The sequence below is a fragment of the Salvelinus sp. IW2-2015 genome, linkage group LG4q.1:29, assembly GCF_002910315.2.
Source record: "Salvelinus sp. IW2-2015 linkage group LG4q.1:29, ASM291031v2, whole genome shotgun sequence".
Lineage (NCBI taxonomy): Eukaryota > Metazoa > Chordata > Actinopteri > Salmoniformes > Salmonidae > Salvelinus > Salvelinus sp. IW2-2015.
In genome coordinates, this window is record NC_036842.1 from 68450087 (window position 1) to 68463819 (window position 13733).

General features: G+C 40.6%; 1 protein-coding gene across 1 annotated transcript; it reads right to left on the reverse strand.

The window, feature by feature from the left end:
• Window positions 1-9432: 9432 nt before the first annotated feature.
• Window positions 9433-13733, reverse strand: LOC111962417 (tetraspanin-3-like). The gene is made up of 7 exons (XM_023985495.2): window positions 13560-13733; window positions 12506-12697; window positions 11739-11813; window positions 11346-11447; window positions 11086-11238; window positions 10912-10995; window positions 9433-9957 (listed from the first exon to the last, which is right to left on the reverse strand). The coding sequence occupies exons 1-7, from the start codon at window positions 13620-13622 to the stop codon at window positions 9865-9867; spliced, it is 762 nt and encodes a 253-aa protein (XP_023841263.1). The 5' UTR covers window positions 13623-13733; the 3' UTR covers window positions 9433-9864.

A 13733-nucleotide genomic window follows, 5' to 3' on the forward strand; every position in this document is an offset into this window, starting at 1 on the left:
CACTTTGTGACATTGGCTGATGTAAAAAAGGCTTTAAAAATGAATTTGATTTATTGAATGTTCTTACAACATTCCCATGAAGCATGTCTAGAACATATCTTAAATTACCACATTCTGGGTAAGTTCTATTTGACATTAATGAAATGGTTTCTTGGAAGCATTCCTTGCACATAACGGGAACATTCCTATGAAAACATTAGTTAATGGTCTACTGAGACTCTTAAGGGAATGTTCTCCAAAGTTGTTGGAACATTTTTGTTAGCTGGGCTGTTACATTAAATGAAGTGCCCCTCTGCGGTGATGTCTCCAATGTGATAGGGGAGTATAAGCCAATTTGGTTTCAACAGTGTGTTGTTATTCTCTTTGAGATTTTGTCTTTGAAATTTGTATTAAGAATATTGGTAGTAGTAATAATTTGTCAAACAGTAAATAGTTTCTCTGGATTTCCTGAATCAGAAATGCCCTCAACTGTTTTTCTGGTTTGTCCTCTCTCGGGGTTATGGCGTAGGTGACCATAGATGGTTTCTAGATGCATGGAAGGGTTAATTCGACCGAGAACAGTGTGAGCCTCACCCCCTCTAACCTAATGGCGTTCACTATGGCCCTGTTCTTCACCACTTCTACCTGAGTCCGAGCCAGCAACCTGTACACAGCATCCAGTCGAAGCTATCAACTGCCTTTTCTCTCAGGAGGGCAGCATGAGTCCACGTGGAGTGTGTATGAAGAGATCCCGTCCAAACTTCTCTCATGCTGCTGGTGTACTGGTCGGAAAATGGACAAGACTTAATGCACCATAAAGGATGGTGGTGGCAGCTCAGGTGAGAGATTTGTCTGCTTGGGAAAAATCTGATTATTCCCAGATATTGGAATCGGGACATTATCAAGGGCCATCCACTTTGAACATGTGCCATTGAGAGGACAAACTGAAACACTATTTGAAGAAGAAAATGAAGAAACGCCAGAAGAATGAGTGCCGGGAAGGAGGGGGGTGGTCAAGTGTGCCTGTAATTGATTTATGCTTGTCCAAAAAGCTTTATTTGGGGTATCAGGTTGATTGTGGAGGTCTGCACACTGCAAAATGTATAGTAATTTATACAAAAAATGCATTGCGATACCGTCTTGTCATTAACACAGGGACAAATGGGGCCCGGGATGAGAAAATGTAATGCTAGAAATATAAGATGAATATAATGTATGTCAATGTTAGTAGTGCATGCTGTATATTTATTTCCCTGTCTGTAAATTTACATTCTGCCAGTGTGTACTAAATTGAGGGTCTTAAATTCGAGTGATAGACTCAACGCGACGCAGAAGGGACTGTTATTTTAAATTTGGGTTGGATAATTTAACAAAGTCAAAAGCCAGAATCCATAAATGAAATTGTGTAATCAAGCATATGTGTAACTGTATGAAATGAAGGTCTTAAGTTAAAACATTCTACTGCAATGGTTTTACAAGTAAGGGGTATGGAATAAGGATCAGTTACTAGTTGGAGTGTACAACCCAGAATGAAGGGTTTGAAAGTGTCTGTGGTTTTCATGCGTTAATTTTGTTTACTTATAATGATGTATTTTGATAGTTTAAGCAATAACCAAATGAATAAAATGTAATAATAATTATCACAGAGTGATAAGAGGAGGGAGTATACCAGAATGTTTTTTTGTCTGAAGCGATAGCCTTTAATTGTACTTCTTGACTCATACAATCATTGGTTCCTATAGGTGCTGGGTAGAGATATGAGGGGGATACGGTTCCCCTCTTCAGACTTTTTGTCAGAATGCCCAGAATAAGTTCTATAAATTTAGGTAGGAGACGGTGCCAGCCACATGCAGGAACCAACCCTATGAACCATGCCTATGTAAGTTTTTTGTATAGCCGTATATAAGAGAACTAATGGGACTGCCCCGGCAGAGCTCCTGACAGATGTGTACTATGGTGCATTAAGTTTGTTGGAACCTCTCCAACTTGCTGATAATAAAGAATGATTCATTTGAGTTTGACTATGACTCCCTGGTGGTAATTTCCACGACAAGATTTGAACCAGTTAAATGTAACTAAACATAATCTATATAAATAATGTAATCCTCAAAAGTAATTATTTATCATAAGAGGGACATAAACCATAACTAGTAATTCTGCATACTCCAAAAAAAGGTTAAAATCTCACATTTCTGGTAAAAAATAATTATAAATTGCTAAGGTGTAGTCAGTTTTGAGGACACAAGCTCAAGTACACAGTACAAATATGATAAAAATATGAAAACATGAAATATTTCTTCTTCAACAAAACTGTATGAATACAGCTTGAAATGACTTATATGCTTTCTAAATATAGTGTAATCAAATAATAAAATGACTAAGATTTCACCTTATAACTGTAAAATACATATTGGTATGTTTAGTGTTCGAGAAAATATGCATATTTTCTAAAAGGTCTTTCTTGATCAAAATGTCTGCCCCCACCACTGTGAACATTACACATCTATTCATTATTTTACATTACTTTGATAAAGTTGGCTTTTAATCAATCTGTGAATGCACTAGAGCAGGGACGGTCGCCCTTTTAATGGCCCTCGGATCAATATCCCAAAAACAAGATATATACAGTACTCATTCAAGGGTTTTTCTTTATTTTTACTATTTTCTACATTGTAGAATAATAGTGAAGCCATCAAAACTATGAAATAACACATATTGAATCATGCAGTAACCAAGAAAGTGTTAAATCAAAATATATTTTATATTTGAGTTTCTTCAAAGTAGCCACCCTTTGCCTTGATGACAGCTTTGCGCACTCTTGGCATCCTCTTAACCAGCTTCATGAGGTATTCACCTGGAATGCTTTTCAATTAACAGGTGTGCCTTGTTAAAAGTTAATTTGTGGAATATATTTTCTTAATGCATTTGAGCCAGTCAGTTGTGTTGTGACAAGGTAGGGGGTGGTATACAGAAGATATCCCTCTTAGGTAAAAGACCAAGTCCATATTATGGCAAGAACAGCTAAAATAAGCTAAGAGAAATGACAGTCCATCATTACTTTAAGACATGAAGGTCAGTCAATATGGAAAATTCAAGAACTTTGAAAGTTTCTTCAAGTGCTGTCACAAAAACCATCAAGCACTATGATGAAACTGGCTCTCATGAGGACCGCCACAGGAAAGGAAGACCCAGAGTTACCTCTGCTGCAGAGGATAAGTTCATTACAATTACCAGCCTCAGAAATTGCAGCCCAAATAAATGCTTCACAGAGTTCAAGTAACAGACACATCTCAACATCAACTGTTCACAGGAGACTGCATGAATCAGGCCATCATGGTCGAATTGCTGCAAGGAAACCACTACTAAAGGACACCAATAAGAAGAAGAGACTTCCTTGGGCCAAGGAACACGAGCAATGGACATTAGACCGGTGGAAATCTGTCCTTCTGTCTGATGAGTCCAAATTTGAGATTTTTGGCTCCAACCGCCGTGTCTTTGTGAGACGCAGAGTAGGTGAACGGATGATCTCCGCATGTGTGGTTCCCACCATGAAGCATGGAGGAGGTGGTGTGATGGTGTGGGGGATCTTTGCTAGTGACACTGTGTGTGATTTATTTAGAATTCAAGGCACACTTAACCAGCATGGCAACCACAGTATTCTGCAGCGATACGCCATCCCATCTGCTTTGCGCTTCGTGGGAATTTTTTTCAACAGGAAAATGACCCAATGGGCTATTTGACCAAGAAGGAGAGTGATGGAGTGCTGCATCAGATGACATGGCCTCCACAATCACCCGACCTCAACCCATTTGAGATGGTTTGGGATGAGTTGGACCGCAGAGTGAAGGAAAAGCAGCCAACAAGTGCTCAGCATATGTTCCACAAATTAACTTTTAACAAGGCACACCTGTTAATTGAAAAGCATTCCAGGTGAAACTGGTTGAGTGAATGCCAAGAGTGTTCAAAGCTGTCATCAAGGCAAAGGGTGGCTACTTTGAAGAATCTAAAATGTAAAATATATTTTGATTTGTTTAACAGTTTTTTTGTTACTACATGATTCCATGTGTGTTATTTCATAGATTTGATGTATTCACTATTATTCTGCAATGTAGTCACTCAATTAGCCCATGTCAGCTAACCATTTTTAGATTGGTAAATTAGTATAGCAGCCAGCTATCTACCTGTAGTAGCCCTAATCATGGTCGAATTACCGACCGGGGCTCCCACATTGATTTTGTCAGTCACTCTCAAGCAGATATCATATTAAAAACTGCACTTTTTCTTCTCTGCCTCTTGCAGCAAACGTGCCTTAAAATGGCAACATTTTCTCTATGGCCCATGGTAAAATGTGCAGAATTGCAACAACAACAAAAAAAGGTCTCTCCACTGTCAAGAGGGGGGTCACTAAAATGTTTTGCGGCCCCTCATGAGTTCAGATTTTTTGTGGCCCCCACCCCCATCAAAGTTGCCCAACCCTGTGCTAGAGTAACAAAACCACTCTCTCCTGCTGCTCTACCGACACAGTTTCTAAACCCAGAGGAGCAACATTGTGAGACTTCCTGGAACGCTTGTGAAACAGACCAGGCCGGGTTTAGGGGTTTGAGTGAATATTCTTCCTTAGTTGTTAATTTTCTCGAAATCTAAAGGCACAACCTAGATTCGAGCCAATGTCTTAAGTAGTTGAACCTTGTGAAAGTGACAAACTGATACGTTTTCATTTTCGTCAAAAAATACTTTATATTGAAGGAGTGCATTTGAGTTGATGGCCTATACATGCGCAGTTTGGCACGAGACGCCAGTTACACCCGATGATGTGTTTCTACGCATGAGCTTAGCTAGCCAACGTCAACATGACATCGCCTACAAGTGTGATCAGGGATTTCTATTGGAGAAGCAGCCTTAGCCTGTCTACTGTACTGCCTTTGCTACAGATGTAAGGATTGCTGGCATGTGCTTTGCTCAGAAATATCTGACTTTATTAAGTTCAATACAACTGGGAACTCTGGGAAAAAAACAAGCTCCAACTGGGAAAAATTGTTTTGAACACTCGGAATTCCAAGTTGGAAGCTCAAGCATCTTTCTAGAGCTCAGACTTTCCGACCTGAAGATCACTGACGTCATGATTTGACCTTTTTTTTTTACTTCTTTGAGTTCCCAGTTGTCTTGAAAGCACCATTAGTCAGTGGCTGTGACATAGGGTTCAGCCAGGAGTTGGACAGTCGGAGGAGCAAATGAAATGGTAGGAGGGACATCCCAGCTTCAAGTGGTGTCAGATTTCACATCCTACTCCACAGGCGGAGTTTACTCGACACAGGCATTAAAGATATACTCCTGTGCCCGTGAGAATCAGGGCTACCGCTCAATGCAAGCCATTTCGATCTACAGTGGCCACAGGCATTTATAAGCTAAAATTTCATTTGAAACTTGTACCAGAACCATGCAGGTCCCCTAAACTTTACATCTGAGGTTTTAACCCACTTAACCCCACAATTTCACCATCATTGTAAAGACCTAGTTATTTTGTTGCTTTGACAGTCATTTCTGAAGATTATTATTTATTTAATGTGATTAGTGATTAATTTACGTCTGTCCCTGATTTTAAGGTCAATCCTGTTACATGAGCTGAGCTCTCATTTAAAATGGACGTGAAACTATTACCTTTTTAAAATATTTTTTTCAAAAGAAACATTGAACATAAACTCAGCAAAAAAAGAAACGTCATCTCACTGTCAACTGCGTTTATTTTCAGCAAACGTAACGTGTAAATATTTTTATGAACATAACAAGATTCAACAACTGAGACATAAATTGAACAAGTTCCACAGACATGTGACTAATATAAATTGAATAATGTGTCCCTGAACAAAGGGGGGGGTCAAAATCAAAAGTAACAGTCTGTATCTGGTGTGGCCACCAGCTGCATTAAGTACTGCAGTGCATCTCCTCCTCATGCACGGCACCAGATTTGCCAGTTCTTGCTGTGAGATGCTACCCCACTCTTCAACCAAGGCACCTGCAAGTTCTCAGATATTTCTGGGGGGGGGGGTGGCCCTAACCATCACCCTCCGATCCAACAGGTCCCAGACGTGCTCAATGGGATTGAGATTCGGGCTCTTCGCAGGCCATGGCAGAACACTGACATTCCTGTCTAGCAGGAAATCACACACAGAACGAGCAGTATGGCTGGTGGCATTGTCATGCTAGGGGGTCATGTCAGGATGAGCCTGCAAGAAGGGTACCACATGAAGGAGGAGGATGTCTTCCCTGTAACACACAACGTTGAGATTGCCTGCAATGACAAGCTCAGTCCGATGATGCTGTGACACACCACCCCAGACCATGACGGACCCTCCACCTCCAAATCGATCCCGCTCCAGAGTACAGGCCTCGGTGTAACGCTCATTCCTTCGACGATAAACGCGAATCCGACCATCACCCCTGGTGAGACAAAACCACAACTTTTCAGTGAAGAGCACTTTGTGCCAGTCCTGTCTGGTCCAGCGACGATGGGTTTTTACCCATACGCGACATTGTTGCCGGTGATGTCTGGTGAGGACATGCCTTACAACAGGCCTACAAACCCTCAGTCCAGCCTCTCTCAGCCTATTGCAGACAGTCTGAGTACTGATGGAGGGAATGTGCATTCCTGATGTAACTCGGGCAGTTGTTGTTGCCATCCTGTACCTGTCCCGCAGGTGTGATGTTCGTATGTACCGATCCTGTGCAGGTGTTACACGTGGTCTGCCACTGCGAGGACGATCAGCTGTCCGTCCTGTCGCGCTGTCTTAGGTGTCTCACAGTACAGACATTGCAATTTATTGCCCTGGCCACATCTGCAGTCCTCATGCCTCCTTGCAGCATGCCTAAGGCACATTCACACAGATGAGCAGGGACCCTGGGCATCTTTCTTTTGGTGTTTTTCAGAGTCAGTAGAAAGGCCTCTTTAGTGTCCTAAGTTTTCATAACTGTGACCTTAATTGCCTACCGTCTGTAAGCTGTTAGTGCCTTTACGACCGTTCCACAGGTGCATGTTCATTAATTGTTTATTGAACAAGCATGGGAAATGGTGTTTAAACCCTTTACAATGAAGATCTGTGAAGTTATTTGGATTTTTACGAATTATCTTTGAAAGACAGGGTACTGAAAAAGGGGCGTTTCTTTTTTTTGCTGAGTTTACAATAGTTAAATCATAGTGTAAAAGCAAGTGAGCTGTTACTATTTTTTGCCATTTTCTGGTAAAAACTGTGCATGTCAAGCATTACACGTCAACCCCATTACCCTTAGATAGGCTAGGAATGTTTTAATAATTAAAAATGTTTTGGAAGCTTCAATTGCCCCTCATTGCTGCACACAAGCTTCAATTCCACATGTCACAATGGGATTTATGCTGATTTAAAGATGCACTATGCCGAAATGGCTCTGCCAATTCCTGGTTGCTCAAATTCTAATTGTTAGCCTACTTTCAGTATTTGTGACAAAACAAGCTAGTGTAAAGAATCGTTGTACCATCTAAACTGCTATGAAATATATTTTCCATAATCAAAAATATTGTATTTCCAGCTGTTTGAAGCTGGTCTACAAAACCGAAACGTATGATTGGGAAGAATAGAACAGCGCACATAGAACATATCTGTTTCTTAGACTTGCTTTCAATAAAGAATGACAGAGCTATTACTCACATTTCTCTGCGAATCTGGTCAGGTCACTCAAAAAGTTACATATTGCAGCTTTAAGATGATAACCTCAACCCTATTACGGTCAACCCAGTTACTTAATGGCACTTCATGGGCACTTACAATATGTTATTATTTGTGAAGTGAAACATGTGCTTTTATGGCAGAATGTGAAATGAATAGTTTTGACCAAATTAGACTACACAAAATGTACTCTACTCGAGGAACGACCCGTGTGTTGTTTAGGAATCATACTGTAGCGAGGACAGCTGCAAAGTAAAGCACACTCACACACTATGGTCACAGAGCTATTTATATTCTTTAGTATTGAATATTACTTGTGTGTTTGAGCAATTAAGTGGGGTAAACTGTCCACATGCTAGAATTGGCAGGAAAATACAATGGCTTAGATGAATTTAGGGTGATACTTCTAATCCCTCTTTCCTTAGGGATACTGTTCGACTGACAATTTTAAATGTATCTATGAAGGACTCTAGCTTTGGAAGTGTTTACATAAAGTATTTCTTATCAGCTATATTGCATAAAGTGGACTAGCAAAGGAGGTCAGCCAGGCTGTTTGACACTGTTTTTAATAATACAATAATATACCTTTGAATTAAAACTTTACAGGCTTCATTGCAAAAAAATACAATACTTATTTGGAAACCACACAAAAGTGCAGACTGATCCAATATTTATTTAACAAATACTTATTTACAATGATGGCCTACCCCGGAGCCAATTGTGCACCGCCCTATGGGACTCCCAATCACGGCTGGATGTGATACAGCCTGGATTTGAACCAGGCACTGTAGTGGAGTCTTTTGCACTGAGATGCAGTGCCTTAGACCACTGCGCCACTTGGGAGCAGTTCAAAGGCATCTGGTCACTAAGAGCCTGACTCAAAGTCCCAATGTACAAATATAATTACTGTTAGCTGATGCATAAGAGAAACTTTGCAAGTAGCTAGACATTTGTAGCTTTAATACAGACAAGGTAGAACCGGCCTATGGCACCCTAACACCCAATTTAAGGATCTAATGACAAGGCTTGTCTCAATACCATGTTAAACAAGACATCCCCAATCATCTGACTCTGTGCTTACCCAAAAGCATGGCTACATGAATCACTTAAAGCCAGCTCTCACTCCCCCTGGGAAAGATGCTTCCACAAGTGGTTTAGGATGTGACTCACTGGCTCTGCCAATGACAAAAGCTCTCAGACAATTAGTGTTTGAACATCAGGGTGCTTTGTCTGGAGAAAACCATACAGCTCTAATGTCCACACAAGAGGCATGGCTACGGTCTTTGTTGTTGGCAGAGAAAAGTGAGCATATTTTTGTGAAATATAGAAATAAATTAAACTGCAGAATCTTCTGGCTGGAATACAGTTTATTTCCTTGTTAAAGTCCCCACCCCCCCATCTCTGGTTTATATTTCTCTACAGGACTACATTTCTTAAAAATCTAATTTTATAACTAGGCCTACATACCACGAGTGTGCTCAACTCCACACAGAAAGTACAACAGAACATTTTAGTAACAGTGCATGTGGATTAATCAAATGCCCACATTCTTGCAAAGCAGATCAGTTAATTGACTGCACTTTGGTTACTGTCCATTCCTGGTGGACCGATGCAGTGCCATTGACTTGTATACTGTCTATAGTTCCACTAATACTCATCAGGAACAGAATGGTGCTGGTGAAGGGTGAGATCTGGGCCAAACAAAGCAGTAGCACAAGGCAACCTCATACACACAGGGAATCTTCAACTCAGCTACTTACATGATGAATGTAAATATTTATAAAATATTCCAAAACCATACACATATTGCAAACTGACATGAGTAAAGTATTCAGTCCACATATTCCGTACAGTAGGTTTATCAGAGGCCTCATCCTTGTGTACCTCAAACAGGTAAAACTTAAGTGCAACAAATTTCATTTGTCAAATATCACAGAGCAACAAATAACAAAAAAAACGTGTTTAATCACCATGTAAGAATTTGTCCTGTAGATTTTTGAAAAAAAGTCTAACAAAATACCAACTTACATAGCATGTAAATAAATAGGTATTTCACCACTTAACCCATCACCATTGTGGAGTATGAGCCACCATGTGAGGAGCTTTTCAACTTACAGCAGAGGAGACCTGAGCAAGTCAGTGAACCATCCCCCACTGACAAAGCCATGAACCTAGGTGTGTGTGTTCCTTATGCGTAGGTTCCCCCTGTCATGAGAAGCTCGTAGGCAGGGTCACGGCTCCTACTGCACAGCACCACACAGGCACACAGCATCCCAAATACCTAGGAAAGGAAAACACCAGGGGTTGAAGTGTAGTGTCATCCATGTCTTCCATCCATCCGTTCCTGAGGATGTCCCCTGTCAGCCTCTGACCTGGGCACTAGGCCAACTACTCTCCCAAGAAAGGCTGAGCAAGGACACAAAGCTACTACATCAGCAGCAAACAGGGAAGCCTCTGGGTCAAAAGCCTCTAGGATTACTGCAAAGCAGAAAATTCACATCCACACACTCACCAGCCCATAAAATAATATAATCTAATGTTGATGAAATGCAGAAGTAACATTATAAAAAGATGCAACTACAGTACATTGATAAACTGCTATTTAAATGTAGACTAGAACCATTTGCTGTCCTGGGGTTAAGCTGGGTTTCTGTATTGCACTTTGTGACAACTGCTGATGTAAAAAGGGCTTCAGAAAATACATTTGATAGATTTTTACTGAAATAATGAATGACAGCACTTTAAAGCAGCTCTCTGTCATGCAGCTGCCCCCTCATTGTAGTCAAATGAAAGGAATGAAAAGGGGTAAATCCAACCAATGACATGCCATCTTAATACACTAAATTTCCCATGGCCTCCAGAATCTGATTATGAACATTATAACAAATCAAAGTAACTAATATATTAAGTCAATGCAAATTGGCATGGGACAATTTTTCCTTTAGGCTCCATTTAGCCTAGTTTGAGATGTCCTTGTGGCTATGCCATTTCCCCTTTTCCAAAAATTCCTAGATGCATTTTCCCTGTCCCCACAAAACAGTCCCCTCTAGGCCCTGTTCCTTGAGGCTCTGGTGGAGTGTGGCTGGGGGTTGACATAATAATGGCATACCCAGGCCCACTCAACCTCCATAATGAATCACTTCATGAGTCATAGCATAGGGAAGGGGGGGTTCACATGATGGCACAACACATCCATTAGTTGAACGAAAGAGGCCTGATGGAATTGGTTCTGTACCTGAATTGCAGCGAACGTCAGTGCAGCCCAGATGACATACATCATAATCTCCTTTAGTTTCTTCACAACAAGGGCTTCACATCCCTGGAAACACACAAACAATACATTGTGTATGTACAATGTGTATGTTATGCATGAGAGCAAAGCATAGGTATGTTTCGGACAATCTCTTACCTCTGGATAGAGGTCTCCAGGACGGGCTAGAGAGCCTGTACAGTTGCTGACATTAGGTTTGCAGCAGCTCACTGGTACACTGTTGTTTTGAAACTCATTAAACCAGCGTGTGTTCATCCAGTCTGAGTAAGTGTGAATTCCACAACAATGGAGCTGCAGGCATGACAAATGGTGATGGTTAACACTAGATCATTTCAATATAGCTTTAAATAACTTAACTGTTACAAAAAACATGAATTGCCCAAGTTACATTCTATCACCTGTCTTTGCATGTAGTCAATGGCACGGCTTGAGGCATCTGCATTGGTGCCATTGTACTCATTGTACACCTTCTGGATGGAGTGATTGACCTCGTCTCCAACCTGTAAACAAACAGGTTACTGTGCTTAACGGGACAATCTTCAATAACCTCATTAATGCATTTCTGATGAATACTAGGCTATAGTGAATCACCACTTAAGATAGCACTTTCTCCATTCATGGGAAGACTAAATATAAAGATACATTTCCTACTATGTTTTCCATAGAGAACATTTTTAATATTGTTGAATGAAAAAAGTTTCACATTGGAACGTATCCAGATAATTGGTATCCTGAACAAAATCTGATTTTCACAAATGTAACCTTGATCAATATGTACTTGACTTACACACCTTTGATCTGTAAATATAACCAAGAACCACCACAGCCACTTCCGTCACAAACACCAGCAGGAGAATGATAACAAACTGTGGTGAAAAGAGAAAGAATTAAACATAAGAAACTACTGAAAATAAAAGGGTCCCTGAGGCAGACAGGAAAATTTTAAGATCTCTAGCATTTATTTGGGGCAGCAGGTAGCCTAGTGGTTAGAGCATTGGGCCAGTAACCAAAAGGTTGCTGGATCGAATCCTTGAGCTGACAAGGTAAAACTCTGTCGTTCTGCCCCTGAACAAGGCAGTTAACCCACTGTAAAATGGGAAATAAGACGCACATTTAAATCAACACTGTAATGAACGATTATACAACATAAAGGTGAAATATATATATTTTTTAAAAACATGATACAAAAGCTCTCTGTTTGCCAGTCTTCTGGCCAACAGGATTACTGAGGGAGTTCTGAGACCAGTTTGAATGTTGTAGTAGTAGGGGATAAGGCAACATTCACTGCAGGGCTCTAAAGAACAACCATTTTACTTGCATATGCACCCAAATATTTTTTGCAATGATTACTTCACTGCACCGAAGCCCGAGTGCCATGGGGAATACATTGAGCGCAGATTCATGACCGTCACACGTGCGCCATTACTACAAAGAAAACTCCATTACCTCAAATATCTTTCATTGTGCTCCTAAATTTCTTTGTGTGATCCTACATTTTTCAACTTATGTACACACGTGCTCCCTGTAAAAAAACATCAGCGTAGAGCCCTGCACTGACCGTTATAAGGCCACAGCGGCTTTCTCGTATTGTGGCACAGCATCCAATAAGACCGATGATGAAAAGGAGGCCTCCAACTGCAATTATGGTCACAGCAGGTATAAGGGTGTACACATCCTCAAAGAAGTGGTCGTAGTCATCATAGGTGATGAACACGTAGGCTCCAACATAGCACAAAATCCCTGCTGCTGCCTGTATTATGGGGGGAGAGAGTATTAATAACACAAAAAAAGCATATATTAAAACAAAAAAGGCATATATTAAAACAAAAAAAGGTTCAAATGAGTGTGGCCTCTGATGGTCCCTCAAGGAGGTTGTTAGGCCTAAATCAGAGGCAAATCTTGAGCGTGCTATGGGCTAAGGATGAGCCAAAAGACATGTTTGTCTGACACAAAAGCATACAACTATTACAACCATCCCATTGGCATTATAATAACTCAATCCTTCAAATTGGAATTATTTGATTTCTCACTGACTGGCAAAGACCATTAAAAATACCATTGTGTTTATTGATCTCTCAAACCTAATTTCAGTTGAAGGCATTCAGTTGTACAACTGACTAGGTGTCCCCCTTTCCCTTTATATTCTAACATATGGAAGTTTAGAAAAAGAGCTGCCAACAAACATTTTATGTTGAGGACCCACTTACAGTATGGCTATTAGGCTACCGTTTCATTTTATGGGAAGGGGCATTTAAAAAAAATACAAATACATTGGCTGGGACAAAGGGGGCACAGAAGCCCAGCATGAAACTCCCTGATTCTAGCCGCAGTAGCCAAAGCAACCAGACAAAGAAAGACAGAGAACAAAAGGAAATGTTCAGCTAGCTAACGTTAGTTAAATATAAAAGGGATAGCAACATGACTGCAAGAACATTGCATTATGTAGTAACCCAAAGGCCCAAACTCTCAAACAGTATATTGAAGCTAAAAATAGACAAACAGCCACATGGCCTAGGTTGCATTGAATGGTAGTAAGTAGCAGGTTGCTGCGCATAATGTTGTGGATGAGAATTTGCGCATTCTCGAACGACACAGATGTCGTTTTAACTTACCCAAAAAATGAGGTTCAGAAAGACCAGCACTGTCTTTGATGAGGTAATACCACACCGACCCATGTTTAAAATAGGGATTCTCTATTATTACAGTAAAAACGTATTTGTGAACTAACTGGCTATGTCCTCCTGCGTTTGCAATCCATGCTTGACTGGAGTGGATTCTCTCCCCCA